This window comes from Pseudorasbora parva, chromosome 2 (genome assembly GCF_024679245.1).
Source record: "Pseudorasbora parva isolate DD20220531a chromosome 2, ASM2467924v1, whole genome shotgun sequence".
NCBI classification, from domain to species: domain Eukaryota; kingdom Metazoa; phylum Chordata; class Actinopteri; order Cypriniformes; family Gobionidae; genus Pseudorasbora; species Pseudorasbora parva.
This window is the reverse complement of record NC_090173.1, coordinates 49,906,844-49,922,956: the sequence shown is the minus strand read 5'-3', so window position 1 is coordinate 49,922,956 and position 16,113 is coordinate 49,906,844. Positions and strand designations below refer to the sequence as shown.

The 16,113-nt window shown below is 42.0% G+C and overlaps 1 protein-coding gene across 5 annotated transcripts in view; it reads right to left on the bottom strand.

Annotated features, from left to right (window-relative positions):
- Positions 1-16,113, bottom strand: part of gas7a (growth arrest-specific 7a) — a 140,329-nt gene that overhangs the window by 13,803 nt on the left and 110,413 nt on the right. For all 5 annotated transcript variants that reach the window (XM_067423281.1, XM_067423288.1, XM_067423297.1 and 2 more), the window contains 4 exons: positions 12,496-12,570; positions 11,525-11,603; positions 10,830-10,961; positions 5,372-5,495 (listed from right to left, as the gene is read on the bottom strand). In XM_067423281.1, coding sequence (XP_067279382.1) covers positions 5,372-5,495; positions 10,830-10,961; positions 11,525-11,603; positions 12,496-12,570 — 410 coding nt within the window. The remainder of the gene's footprint in view (positions 1-5,371; positions 5,496-10,829; positions 10,962-11,524; positions 11,604-12,495; positions 12,571-16,113) is intronic.

Sequence of the window (16,113 nt, the reverse complement as noted above, 5' to 3'; positions counted from 1 at the left end):
CTGCCCAGTGATGTCCTTAAAGCAATGTTTAATAATTGTCTTTTTTGCTTTTTTTATTCACTAAACTATATTAACCTATATTTGATAACCCAATTATAATGGTCACTTTCATAAACAGAATGACTTTCTAACATTTACATATGGAGACTATAACTGTGAAATTTAAGTTATGCACTGAGGAAAGCACCACATTTCAAATGCATTAAACACCCCAAGTTTTTATCTGTCTGTCAGCACAAGTATCTCTCAGAGCATCTGACAGGGCAAGCTGCTTTAAAATATACATGTTAACTAATTCTTATCAGTTATTTTGAAGAACTTAATATAAAGCAGTTCTCATGTTTAGGAACTGAACTGAACTATCATGAACTTTCCCTAAATCAGCTCATTCTGCGTAGGCTACTCCGCTATTTTTCAGATGCATTTGCATCAATCTACTGTATATCGATATACAGGGTATTGCCTCATTCCATATCGTTAAAAAATATATCTATATATTGTACAAACTTGATATACCGCCCAGTCCTAGATGTCAGGACTCAAGGTTCCCATTCAGTCGATCACTCTCGACGCCATGTCAGAGTACAGACGAATAGGAATCTTGCCAATCTACTTTGATTCTAACTAAACGAGCCAATGCACATTGGCATGCAATGATTGCAACAGGTGCTCATGCCACGCCACGTGGGTATAAATGAGACACAGGTGATTGCATCAGATTATCTTTTTGCTTCGGAGCCGAGTGGTATAGGGTTATGCCAGATATCACTCGGTACTTCGCAGTTCGGCTGAGAAAGAGCCTGGCTTTTGGAAGAGATCTCTTCAGTCAGTGTTGGTGTGACGACAGCAGCGGGTCGTGTGTTCTTCGGATCATCTCTCTTCAACGCGGCTGGTGAGAGCGTCCTGTGAGAGAGAGCGCACACGACAGGCTGCACTACTTCCCTGTCTGTGACGCGGCCCAACCCCCTGCGTGTTTCAGCACCAAGGAGAGCGTCCTTCTAAAAGAGCAACACAGATAGAGCTTGAGTCTTTTTAAAGATGACATTCTATCTGTGTGTTTCTGGGTGTGGTGGTTACCTTTCACCGCGGGATGGTCATCAGTGCTGTATCTCGTTTTTGGGCATTCAGCACGCTGAGGCAGCGTTGATGGATGACTCATGTTCTTACTGCGGGAACATGGCAACTCAGAGTTGCGGTCAAGACTTCGTCTTGCAAAACGCGGTGTCCCCCTGCCTCTGCCGCGATCTAACACCCACAAAGGGTTACTTCTGGTAGTGGCGCGGCCAATTTGAGGATGACGGTGAGCGCGCTTTCCCCAGGGAACCTTAAGGCCCATACTTGGTTCCCAGAACTCATGCTCCTCGTGACAGCCCCTCCTTGGCTGATCCCTCTGAGGAAGGATCTTCTGACTCACAGACGGAGCACCCTCTGGCACCCGCGTCCAGACCTCTGGAACCTTCATGTCTGGTCCCTGGATGGGACGCAGAGGTTCTAGGTGACTTACCCTAAAGAGGTAGTTAACACCATCACTTCGGGTAGAGTAACGTCTACAAGACAGGCCTATGCCTTGAAGTGGAACCTGTTCGTCGATTGGTGTTCTTTCCGCCGAGAAGTCCCCCGAAGATGTTCGATCGCATTGGTGCTTTCCTTCCTGCAGCAAGGGTTGGAGCGTAGGCTGTCGCCCTCCACGCTCAAAGTTTACGTTGCTGCTTTTTCCACCTATCACAACCATGTAGAGGGCAAGTCGGTTGGGAAGCACGACCTGGTCGTCAGGTTCCTTAGGGGGGCGAGACGGTTAAATCCTCCTCGGCCTTCCTCCATTCCCTCTTGGGATCTTGCTCTGGTGCTCTGAGCACTTCAGAATGCCCCATTTGAGCTCATGCAGTCAGCAGAGCTTAAATTTCTGTCCATGAAGACTTTACTGTTGGCTGCATTGGCCTCCATCAAGAGGTTAGGGGACCTGCAGGCATTTTCGGTCAACGAATCGTGCCTAGAGTTTGGGCTGGGTGACACCCATGTGGTATTGAGATCCCGGCCTGGCTACATGCCTAAGGTTCCCATTACTCCCTTCAGGGAACAGGTGGTGAACCCTCTTTTGGAGGAGGCAGACCCAGCCCTAGCTTTGGTCTGTCCCATCCACACTCTGTGGATCTACGTGGACAGAACCCAAAGCTTTAGGACCTCAGATCAGCTCTTTGTCTCTCAGGGAGGCCAGCAGAAGGGAAAGGCTGTCTCCAAGCAGAGGATGGCCCACTGGATAGTGGATGCTATCACCTTGGCTTACCTAGCACAAGGTGTGCCCTGTCCATGTGGCACCTCGTTGTCAGACATCTGTAGAGCTGTGGGCTGGGCGACACCCAACACTTTCGCTAGGTTCTACATGTGGAGCCAGTCTCCTCCTGTGTTCTCACCTCAAATGGGTAGAAGCACTGAGCGGCCAGGCTCCTGTCAGTTTGCTGTGCCTCAGAGCTTACTTTTCCAGACATGAAACTCTGTGACTCCTCCACCGCCCTCGGTGCCGGACATGTCTGAGCATCAGGCCTCTTGCCGCTGAATCCTTGAGAACCGGTATTGGCTTGGGCCATGTGAGCGACCCCTCGGGGATCCCACATATTTTTCCACGGTTGCTCCTCCAGAAGCCTGTGTTCTTGGGAAGGAGCCCCCCTCTCGGCGGCGGGCTATAGCTTAGCTCTGTCTCCACATAACTCCTATAGGTATGATGTGGTTCCGCAGCGGCCCCCTCGGGCACGCTTTCCCTGTGTTATCTAATAGTCACTGAACGGCTCAGGCGGAACAGCAGTGATGGACTTTTCTGTGTGAGCCCCGTCAGATAAGAGAGCTCAGGTGGCTCACACAGGGCACTGGGAGAGGGCAGAGTCCATGGCGCTTTGGTAGGGATTCCTATTTTTTGGTACTCCGACGTGGCGTCGAGAGTGACAGACTGAATGGGAACATCTCGGTTATGTATGTAACCATTGTTGCCTGAAGGAGGGAATGGAGACGCCACGTCCCGTCGCCATGTCCTCTGTCCTTGCACGGGTGCCAGCCTACCTACTCGGCTGCTCAGCAAAAAAGATAATCTGATACAATCACCTGTGTCTCATTTATACCTGTGTGGCGTGGCATGAGCACCTGGTGCAATAATTGGCTCTTTTAGTTAGACTCAAAGTAAAGTTCCTATTCGTCGGTACTCTGACGTGGCGTCTACGTTCCCTCCTTCAGGGAACGAGGTTTACATATGTAACCTAGACGTTTCCCAGCAGAACATAGCCCAAAGCATTACACTGCCTCCGGCAGCTTGCCTTCTTCCCATAGTGCATCCTGGTGCCATGGGTTCCTCAGGTAAGCAACGCACACGCACCGGGCCATCCGCATGATGTAAAAGAAAACGTGATTCATCATACCAGGCCACCTTTTCCATTGCTCCGTGGTCCAGGTCTGATGCTCACGTGCCACTTTTGGTGCTTTCACCGGTTGACAGGGATCAGCATGGTCACCCTGACTGATCTGCGGCTATGCAGCCCCTATACACAACAAACTGAGATGCACTATGTATTCCGACACCGGTTCACCACTGTTCCGTCCTCTAGCCATCACAATTTGGCACTTGTCAAATTTGCTCAAATCCTTACACTTGCCCATTTTTCCTGCTTCTAACACATCAACTTTGAGGACAAAAGCCTAATAAATCCCACCCACTAACAGGTGCCGTGATGAAGAGAATAATCAGTGTTATTCACACTTCACCAGTCGGTGTATATCTCAATAGTCTTGATCTGTAAACTCTCAAGTGTCTGCTTTCTAAATATTGATTATGTGTCTATTCACTATTCACAAATGACTTTTGAGCAGCAACATTTTTATTTTGGGCATGCCATTTATGCCCCACTTGCCAAAATAGGAGGTGTCTAGTAAGGGGTTAATACTGAATAGTGAACCAGGAACTTCTCTCACAGTGTCGCCAGACTAAAACCCTCAGTGTGGCTGTTCATGAGTCAGTCATGGTCACTTGGCCCTCTGTGCTAATAGAGTCAGTCTATAAGCATTGAATAAGACACCTCATGGTTCTCAATAATGCAGCAGTCACTCAGGCCAACAGGTTGTCCCGAACCTTGAAGGGTGAGTGAATTCTCCCCCGTGTGAACCTCAAGGCTGCCAGGTCTTCTTACGTTAGAGATGTGTGAGTGTCCAACTCAGGACAAATCCGGCATTGATAGTAGGCGTTCTGAGCAATAAGAAGCTTGGCATGCTGATCTTCAGCTCCCACAGGGCCCATTTTCCCACTGCAAAAATAGATCATTACTCCATGCTTTTCCCAACTCTGTCTGGAACCAATACGGCCTGGCTCCTCTCGAACACAGACTTCTGGGACTGAGCCAAGGTCCTCTTCTCTCCTCATGCACCATTCCCTCCCATCCTGTTTGTCATGCCTCTCTCCACAGCTCAAAAACACAGTCCCATCTCCACACGCTACAACAATGACATGCCAACTGGTGCCCAGCGCAAGATTTCACTACAAAGAAAGCTCCTTCCTCAACATTCTGTAAAAAGCATTGATGAGAGATCACTGAGAGGGTTTGTTTCATTTGCAAAGCCATTCTGAGTGAAAGATAATGGCTGGAAAAGGGCCATTATCTTTACTGAGGAAGTCAGAAAGTTTGTCTGCTCAGTGTTATGACAGCTGGCAAAATTTGAGGGACAGATGACTTGACGATTCTGATAGCTTGAATGTAATTGCACACAGATTTTTTAATGAACTTCTTAACCCTATAAAGCCTACCACATTATATTTGATATACACATTTTTAAATGATTGAACTTTGCTCAAAAATAAACACAACACACACGCTATTGATCACATTTGGCCATATAAATATAATACAACTGCACCACATTGCATATTTTTGGTCTTCTGAATAAAAAGGGTTTTTCCCCTTAAAACATGAGCTCCATATTCTCATTACATATTAATATATTACCAGTCATAAAAGCCTTGATACTTTTTCGATACAAATATGATTTTGTATACATATGTATGACACTTTGAGGACATTAGGAGCTAGACAATTGCTTGTAAAAAGTTGACATACAACATCTTTGCATATAAGGACCAGACTGAAATGATCAATTATGTCATTGTTTGAAACTTTCCCATCCATTCCAGTTCTCAGATATATTCCGTTAGCATTTTTTTTGACTATAGAGCCATAATATCACCCCTACAAACGTGATCTAGCATTGTAACTTCACTTATTTCTAAAATACCGGTTTAGTGGCATCTTAGATCAAAGTATCTCCAGGTTTATAGTGTGTAGTAAGATCATACTATTATAACAGGCTTAATAAACTGCTTTTGTACAGATGCTCTGACCTGCTTGTGTGGATTTCCGTCGGGCTTTCTTGATATCCTCCTCTGTTTTGTTGCTCAGTTTGATCTCAAGCTGCTGTGTTTTCACCTCAAGATCCTTCTGTCTGTCTGCTAGAGCCTTGCGTGCCTGAAAAAAACAATGCAAACAAGTCATATGAAGACCAAATTATTTGTGGAAACTTTCCACAAATAGTATACTAAATGTGCCATAATATTTTTCCTTCTTCAACAAATGATCAGAGAAAGGAAGTGTCTAATCAACAGAAAAGAAAAACGCTTACCATCAAACTCAAATGGTCCAACCAAAACTTGAGAGAGATTTTCAATGGAATTAGCATTTTTAAACACTATACTGGACACAGTTTAACTCATTCTCTGTCAGATTTATAAAAAAAAATGCTGAATCCAGTTGCTACATACAGATCTGATTCAGAATGATGAACAAAACACAGATAGAGTAGATGGAGTCCTTCAACACCCCCAAAGCTGCACAGTCCTACACTGTAAAAAAGTCTGTAAAATAGGGCACAATGTACTGCAGAAATATGAAGGAAATTTCCATATTGATTTTTTACAGGTGCTTTAACTGTATTTTGAATTACACATTGCATTAGTTTGTGTTTTAAGGGTTAACGGATAAATTTCCATAAAATTGCTGGATAATGTACTGCCAGAAAATTACCAGTACATTTTCCGTTTTTTTAATTTTTTTACAGTGTATAGCTCGTCCTGGGTCTACATTTTATTCAGTAACATTAGATAGTTTTGATTTGTACGCTGTTTAATGTTGATGATTGCGTTATTTTACATGTGCCATCTCTTGATTCTACTTCTTCTTCACCAGTGTTTTGATCAGAAGATGTGTAATAGTGCCCCTACCCTATAACAGTGATAACACGGAAAGGTGGAAAATTCCGTCAATGGCAGGGAAAGAGTTAAACCCTTGCAGCAAGTAAATGAACATGCAAATGAAATGTACTGTATTGAATGTACTATAAATAAATGATAATATGCTGCAGTGGCTAACAGGGCTGAAAATGTAGTCTAAATTAATTTACATCGGCAAGTTGTCTGGAGGTTGTATACAATCATGAAGCCATGGATCATGTGAGCTTCACTGTCTGCAGTCAGATTGATAGCAGCCGCATTGCATCACAGTTAACTGTGCTAAACTTTGAGGCATTGCCTATGGTTACTGTTGCTCATGTCGCCAGAAATTGCCAATTCTCGCTGGAAATGAATGATGGATAGGTGGCCTGGGGTCACTGCTGATGTTTAATCAGCGGGGTAAACACAAGTGAATCTCTCAAGGCATTATTCTGATGCGTTCTCATTTCTCATCCAGCCATCTGCTGCCCATGCACAAGTTTGAATAGACATGTCGACACATTGGCTTCAAGACATAAAGAGCAACCTGGAAAACATTTTAGAGCCATTTGTATGCCAGCAACACACAAACTTCAAAAGAAAAATTAGACAAAATCACAATGGAATTTCCTTGTGAAAAAGAAGTATGTAAACATATAAAACACTTTAAAGGAATATACTTATGAATGTAATTTTTTCAGACGCTTAACTGCATGTTATTTACAGTTAAATTAAAATGTACTGTTTAAATTTATATTAAATGCAATTAACTGAACTTAAGAGTATTAATTTCATAGACACTATTGTAAAAAGATATGCATTAAATATACTTAAAATGTGTTCATGTTATATTATTTGGTTCTGAACCTGGGTTCGTTTGCGTCATCAAAGCAGCAGCTGTTTACCCAGTTCCTTAGTAACGACAGCCAGCGTGAAGGCGGCGAAATGCATAGCGTTGCTCCCGTCACTTTTATATTTTTGATTTTGAACCGTTGGTTTTGTTACCAAAGCTTCTGTACATAATGGCACTGGCGTCTATCTGCTGCAAATATACTGCAAATGCTCTAAAGAATGCTGAAGACGAGCAGAGATGATATCTACAACTCTCTGCTTGCAGTAGGTCAGTGACGCTCGTCAGGTAAATGAGTGAAACACACACAAAACACACATTTTTATCAACTCATATGTCATTAATAGAGGTTCACTTCTGCAATTTAGTATGATTGCGTTCACATCAGCAGCGAACCGTACTGGAGTTCACATGAAATAAACCCCAGACAACCTCTTTAAGGGTGCTTTCACACCTGCCTCATTTAGTTCGGTTGAACCGTACTAGAGTTTGTTTCCCTCTTTAGTGCGGTTCGTTTGGTCAGGTGTGAAAGCAGCAATCGCAAGGTGCGTACCAAAAGCGGACCAAACAAGCGTACCGAGACCTCCTTGAAGAGATGGTCTCGATACGCTTTCAAACGAACTCTGGAGGGTTAGTTTGTGGTGAGAACGTGATCCGACCTCAAACAGAACCAAGTGCAAAAGTACTGATCATTTTTTGACTAAACCAGCTGCCGTAGTTAGCTGCGCTGACATTATGTGCATGACATTATTACTAGTTAGATCGTTGGCAATATTTTCGGAAGATGAGCATGTCAGAGTTAAGAATAATTAATGCACGTCTCCACTTGAAGTGAGCGATGCACGTTCGCCGTCTGCAATGCGTTAGAACGTTGTTTTCAAGTCGCATCCGAGCTTGATTATAGAAAGGTATTGTTTGCATACTGTGGTAAATACACACAATGCAGTAGATTTTGGCCATGGACAAAACCAGCCCAGGCAGTCGTCTCTTCATAGTGTTATAGTTTGCTGGCTTTTCCTCTTCTGTTAGATTTTACCCACACGTAAATTCGGATTAAACGAAAAGCAGTTTAGGAAATACGCCATGGCCAATGAGTGATGTGGATGTTGTCACGTGCCTGCGTTTTGGTTCGTTTCAACTGGTTCAGACCAAAGCAATCAGTGTGGTGTGAAAAGGAACCAAAAAAGCTGAAAATGCAACAATGTATAATTGTTTGCCCTTGGTTCGGACAAAATAAATCGAACTAGAGATGTGAAAGCACCCTAAGCGGATTAGTGATGGGAAGTTTGGTTCTTTTCCGCGAACCGGTTCTTTCGGACAGTTCGTTTCAATGATCCGGTTAAAAAAACCGGATCACCGGTTCTTTTACGTCTTTACGTAATGACGTCATTTCTATCATCCCGGCGGATGAAAATACATTCAAACACATCCATATAAAGTATTTGTAATCAAAACTTAGTATAGTAATAATTATAATTGACATCATCATCATCTTGGAAACATTTTTTCATTTATGTTTTGCAACAGCACTAAATACAGTTCACCAAATCGAACTGAATCGATTGTTACAACATCTACTTCAAGATATTAGTTTTATTTCTAGTTTGAGAGACTGTCACTGTCACTGTCGTACAAACACTGATGTTTTACACGGATTAAATAAACATACATTGACATAATAGGCCTACTTACACAAATCCTCAGTGTTCACCCGTGCTCATGTATTATCAGCATCAGCTGTCCCAGTCCGAGAGAAACAGTTCGGTTACGACGCTATCACGCATGCTCAGTATCAGCTCACCGGTTCTCAGAATCGAACATGTCCGAAAGATCGAACGTGTCCGATAGAAACGGTTCTCGATTCTGTACCGGTGATCCGTTGCAACCGGTCGATCTGACTCGAGAACCGCTGTATCAGTGTGTGTGTGTGTGTGTTGAGCACAGGGTGCTGAGCTGCGAACTGCTGCAAGCTGAATATCAAACCTACTGTTTTGATTACATGTATTTTAAAATCTTTATCGACTTAGAAATTAAATAAGATAAAAGCTGTTCCTGAAAATATCATGCATTATTGATAAAACAAATAAATGTTTAATTTGACCGTTTTACAATCTATTGTTTCCAAAACTTTAAAATAATACAGTGACAGCTTTGTTATAATGTTTCCAAACGCGATTAGTTTTAAATACACTTAACCTGCATTTCGTTCCTCTGAACAAATAACACGCATGCGCAGCTCATCGGCTCATCGGTTCTCAGTATCGAACGTGTCCGATAGAAACGGTTTTGATTCTGTACTGCTGATCCGAGGATCCGACAACCGGTACGTTCGGTTACACGCGCATGCTCAGTATCAGCTGCTCGTGAGTTCATCAGATCTCTCAGCAAAACATGTCTCACTTCAGCTAACGATTGGAGTTACAGCATCTACTTCAAGATATTCGTTTTATTTCTAGTTTGAGAGACTGTCACTGATGGCAGAAAGTTAATATCTACAGTATTTGTGGGATCAGCCCTGATTTGAGACGCGAACCGTTTAGAACGATTCAGTTCGATTTGGTGAACTGGTTCGACCGGTTCAGTATAAAGATCCGGTTAAAAAGAACGATTCGTTCGTGAACCGGACATCACTAAAGCGGATTCGGGTGCGGTTCGCGAGTGCGCACCTGAGTTCGGAAGACCGCATTCATATCATCCAAACTAACCGAACTCTGACGTCAATCGAACCCGTGTGCTCATCAAAAGTGCGAGTGTGAGGGTGCTCATTTACCTGACGAGCGTCACTGACCTACTGCAAGCAGAGAGCTGTAGATGTCATTTCTGCTCGTCTTCGGCGTTCTTTAGAGCATCTGCAGTACATTCTTGGTGAATAGACGCAAGTGCCATTGCGTACAGAAGCTTTGGTAACAAAACCAACGGTTCAAAAACTAAAATAAAAAAGTGACGGGAGCAACGCTATGCATTTTGCCGCCTTCATGCTGGCTGTCGTTACTAAGCAACCGGGTAAACAGCTGCTGCTTTGATGACGCAAACGAACCCCGGTTCGGACCATAGACTGTAAAAAAATATGGACGTAGTGTCCGTGACGTCACCCATAGGATTCTGATAAGCCGTTCTGAAGCTTAAAGTAGGGGCGAGCTGGGCGTTGCCATCTTGTGAGCGAGTCAACGCGTGTCACTCCCGGATAACAGAAAATGGGCAAAAAGGCGGGATGTGCGCGGAGCTGAGGTGACGCAATAACTATAGACGGCGGATAAATGGCTATCCACTTGTAACCACGCCCTTAATTATGCAGAACCTTAAGGCTTTATACAGCGTAAACGAATGAGTTATAAAAAAATTCACCCCCCTCAGAGTTGTCATGAAGATCAACATTAGCCTTATAAGCCAAAACCACAATTTGTACCAGGCTGTAAACATGTTTTTTTCTGCTTTAAAGTTGAGAATTTTAACATGGGGCTCAATGAGATTCTGCTCCCTTCTGGAGCCTGTCCCTAGTGGCCAGTTGAGAAATTGCAGTTTACATTACTTCCGTATTGGCTTCAAGAGAGATCGCGGGAGGTTGCCGCTTGGTTCGGACCCAAATAAAATAAAATGAACACAGTCCAGCGGGGGCAGGGGGAGGAGGGAGCAATCGAACTCAGGTTCGGTCCAGGCAATCGAAGTGTGAAACCACCCTGAAAGCACCCTAAGTGCACTTCTTTTCATACAAGGGTTTAAACAAAACATCCATAGAGTTTGCACCTTCTCCACTGCAGCACAACGGCTGACCAGCTGCTTCCTCAGGTCGGCGATATGGTGGTCGTATTTCTTCATGTCTTTTTTAAAGTTGTCCCCTCTGAAGGTCAGTAAAGGCTTCTCGACTTCACTCTGGAGCTGGAGACAAAATCATCAAAATCAGTTACACCGCTGCATGGCATTTCCAGGCGTGAACACCGAACAGAGTCTAAAATAAGCAGTGGGGTGTGTTTGCGGTTCTCAAACGTCATTTACATCATTTCAGCGTATGCGGCATTTGGATCAAGCCCAAAGTTTCCGCTTCAGTAATGATGATGATGTTCTTTAAGAAAGAGGGCTTTTGTTTTGCCGTCACAGTAAATCATACGTGATCTGAGGGAATAAGACTACAGAATCACCTCCATCTTTCTGCAATTAATCTCCCACACTGGTGCTAAATGGAGCACGCAAGTGTGAACACGGGAAAGCACAGCGGTTGAAATAGACAAATCACAGCAGACTGGGAAAAGCTGTGTAGCTCATTACATACAGGCAGCTAATAACATCTCTGAGGGGAAGCTATTCAGTACGGCACAGAAATGAAATAAAGGCCAGATACTTCATCTTCCCTGACAACGCATGAGTTTGAACGGCCAGTTTCTCAACTGGATCTTATATCGCCTCTATTGAGAAATGTCATGAGTGAATTAAGAACTGCCCACCTTTGAGGAGAACTTCAGATGGACCTCGGCTTCATCGGCTAGACTCTTCTTGACTTGAGCCCAAGCTTCTCCAAGAGTCCTGAATCAAACCAGGTTAAAGCTACAATTATTACTTGTCGGAGTTCACAAAATACAGTCATGCTCAAAAGTTTACACACCCCTTGCAAAATCTAAAATGTTAATTTTAAAATTAATGTTTTATTTTTATTTTATTTAGTACTGTCCTGAATAAGATATTTTACATAAAAATGTATATGTTTTGACATATAGTCCACAAGACAAAAAATGACATGAACCACTGATTCTTAATAATATGAGTGTCTTTCCACAAATGAGCCACGACTGTTTTTCTGTTTTGTGATGGTTGTTCTTGAGTCCCTTGTTTATCCTGAGCAGTTAAATGGCCAGTTTTCCAGCATATTTTGTATATTTGAACCCTTTCCAGCAGTGGCTGTAGGATTTTAAGATTGATCTTTTCACAATGAGGATGATTGAGGGACTCAAACATAACTTAAAAAAAGGTTGAAAGATTTATGGTGCTCCAGAAGGAAACACAACGCATTAGGAGCTGGTGGGTGAAATTATGAAATTTCAATTTTGAGTTTATATTACGCAATTCTGACGGAAAAAAAACACAATTTTGAGATATAAGATAGAAATTGAAGGGGTTTGTGACACTTGTTAGCTTGATTACACCACAAAAAAAAAAAAAAAAAAAAAAAAAAAATTCAACTAAAATGTTAACTGCGACTGTTTATCTCGCAGTCCCCCTCACAATTGCTAGTTACATATTATTACTTGATGTAACTAGCAATTGTGAGTGGAAAAAACTCTGGACTGCGAGATAAACAGTCGCAGTTAACCTTTTAGTTGATTTTTGTGTGTGTGTGTGTGTGTGTGGTGTAATCAAGCTAACAAGTGTCACAAACCCCTTCAATACTACTTCAATATAAATCATCCTTGTGACGTACCCTTCCTCTTGTGCTGCCATTGGGAACATAGAGAGTTTAGAAAGGTTCTTGGCATATTCCTCTTCGATTTTTATCCTGAAACAAAGCGTTAGCAAAACAAAACAATTCAATGTGGAATATATAATCTCATACAGCACTACTGAAATTATCTACCACAAGATTACTGTGAACTAGTTAAATTAATACATTATTATTAGTATAAGTAATAGAACTCTATCAGTCGACAGTAAATAAAATTATAAGAAACACCTAAAATCAATCAGTAACTATTGATTTTATTGAGGAACATGCACTTCAGTCACATAATGATTTCTGGTTAATTTTGTCATAATTACAGCATAAATACCGGCTTAATGGACAATAACAATGAATGGATCCTTTATTCTAATATTTTGGGCAAACTCCCTAAACCAACCCTAACCCTACCCAATGTAGCGACTCAGGCGAATCAAACACACAATCGCCAGTTACCTTTAACAAATATGTTTTGAAAGTGTGCTGATGGACAGACCTTCCCCCAACACAACAGAGAAGGATTCTTCAGTCACCCTGGAAACCATCTGATAAGGTGTTTTATGGCCCCCAAGAGAATTCGGCCACATGTAGTCTTTTACACAAAGAGCTTAAGACACAGAGCTTTTGCCTCAAATTATAGACAAACCATCTATAGATGAACATGCACCCCAGGACATTATATGTAAACACATAACTGTTTTGTAAAATGTTTCTTCTGTATGGTAGTTTGCATCTTTTTGTCTGTGTCTTAACAAAGTACTAGTTCAGATAACCTCATATATGTCATGTCTCCTATCAAATTAATGCTCACTTCACGACTTACACTTCCATGTATATCACTTATTCAGAAAATGCAGTGTGTGTTTGTTGCATTAATTATAGTATGAAGAACTCAGAGACCCACTGAGTCCAACTTTTAAACAAAGAGCAATAAATTCTGCTGAGGAATTTCCCGCCGGGAAATCCCAACACTCTCATTGGTTAAGTCTAACCCTGGAGGGTGGGACTATTTCCAGACCTTAAAAGACCAGTGAAGAAAATCTTCTCTCTCTTCTCTTCTCCGAAACTCTCTGGCTTTTACTTCTTCAACTCTCTGTGGGAGCCAACACCCACGGGGGGGGGGGGGGGGGGGGGGGGGGGGCTGGCACTTAAGCCATGCCACCAATGCAGGCCCTCCAAGCAGGCCTCAGCTCTTCCAAAAATCTTCTCTTCTACAATCCGATCTTCAAGAACATGAAGCATCGCTAAAGCAAACAGCCGCTTCCCTCCCAACCTCGGAAAGGACCGCCGGACACGCAGGACATTTGAACACGCAGAGACACATACGCACACGAGCGAGAAGCCAAAACGAAACCAAAAAGAATGCAAGTATTCTATTTCTTACTGCTGTAAAGAGGGTGTGTTATTCTCCCGTTGGGATAAATTAACTCCGTGAAGGTCGTATCTGGTGAATTGAAGGAAAGTTGGTTCTAAATGGACTGCATTTAAATGCAGTGGTTCTCACCCTCCCCCACTCTCTTTGTCTCTCTCTCTCTCTCCCTCTCTTTGTCTCTCTCTCTCTCTTTTATCTCTCTCTAACTTCAGTCTATTCATTATTCTCTTTTATGTATTCTTTCGTTAATATCTATATTTCTACTCTCTTGATGCATATTTAGTATGTACTTTCTGTGTGAATTGTAGTGTTATTTTTAGTCTGTGTTTATTAAACCTTCAAAAGACATTTAATGAGTTGAATCTGTTATTCTGCCACATACACGAAGTCAATGAAACTTGCGATCTAAACGTTACCTAACTGCTTATGCTACTATGTTAGTAAAGTAAACTGTATGACCATTTGAAATATTGAACTTATCCTGATCAGTAAAGTTAATGTTTCTTATGCGCTCGTAAAGCAGTAATCCATTATTGAGAATTGATTTGAAAAGTCTATAACTAATTTGCAGGACAAACTTAGTAGGATAATTTCAAGCAATTTCATAAAGGGTTACTTGTATTTAATTAAACAATTTTCCCTATCGGAAAATTTTAATACGTAATGAACAACTGGCAAATCATATTCATAAATTCATGAATATTGAATATTAAATCCCTTTTGAGTTAATTATTCCCCGAGACATTAAACTCATCAGTATTCTCGCACTATGTATTTGGTGGAGAAAAATGCGAGCAAGTTTCAAACGTTTGTGTATGTGTGAATGATATTCATATTCTATTCATTGTGTATTTTTGGAGTATTAATAACCTGCACGCGCGTTTTTGTTTCGTTTTGTTTTGGTGTTGTTTTGTGAATTGAACGGTACGCGCAAGGCGAACCCAAGCATAAACAGATGCTGAGAAATGTTGAAGTAGCCGGATTATATTAATAAAAATATGAACGGTACGAAAATCCGCGTGATCTCCGAAACCCCCTGCAGCCGTAGGCGCAATAGGTTTTATCCGCGTGATTTCCAAACAAATGTATTGTAGGAAACCCATACATTTGACTCGAGCAATATATTATGTGTTCCATCAAAATAATGAGATTTCGATGATGTCTGTAGACACGTACGTTGCGTTATCCCGCTTGATCTGAACTACGGAAAGTTTCTATCATTGCGGAAGATTGGGACAGGGCGAGACTCTCCTGTACAATATAAGGGGCCTCAGAATAATTATTATATCGTTAAGATAAACGATAACTCCTGGTTTAAGTCTGGCTTAGCTAACCAAAGACTTGAGACCTAAAACATTTGAATCAGAGATGCTGAAAACCGTCAGCCATATTGATAAATGTCTATTGGAGTCCATGTAAAATGCGTGAATAGGCAGACGGAAAATTCCTGCATTCACCCGTCTTGTTACGTGCATCTAGAGCACCAGTCATTTGTAAATGATTTGCAAGAGCCAGTAAAGCGAAGAACGCCAGGGCGACCCAGAAATTGCAACGCCGCTTGCAAACCGCCAGAGGGCGACTCAAGAATTGCAACGCCGCTTGCAAAACGCGAAGGCGACTCAGAAATTGCAACGCCGCTTGCAAACCGCCAGAGGGCGACTCAAGAACCAGACAAAGCCATCTGGTGAGCATTTCCGCCTAACTAACTCTAGTCTAGGGCGGGCGCAATAGCGCCATCGTGTGGATAAATTCGGATAGTTTCACTCTCCGTATTTCATTCTGCCTTAACAAAATAAGTTTGAGCCTATAAATTGTTTATTGCTTACTGTTGTACACAGTTTCATTTATACAATTTTTCTAGCAACAACCAAGTCTCCTTTCTCGCTGATTAAACACCCTTATTCGAATTTGAAGTTTAAAAACAAACATAACTTCCTCTAACTCAAAGTGAAATTAGGTTTAAGTCACAGACAGTCCAATTGGAAGGAAGGACGCCACCGTGTGGCTATACCCTGTTAAGTCAGCGCAACACTAAATCCCTACTCCCTTTCTGATTAATTCTTTTATTTGGATAACTCCCACTTAGAGATTAATCGTTATAGGATAAGATTTTTGATTGGCTTTCTTTTATTTGATTTTCCTTACAGGCTTATTTAAATTTCATTTAAACTTGCTTTGAATTTAATTTGAATTAAGCTGAGCTTCTAATTCTTGTATTTTATTTTATTTTA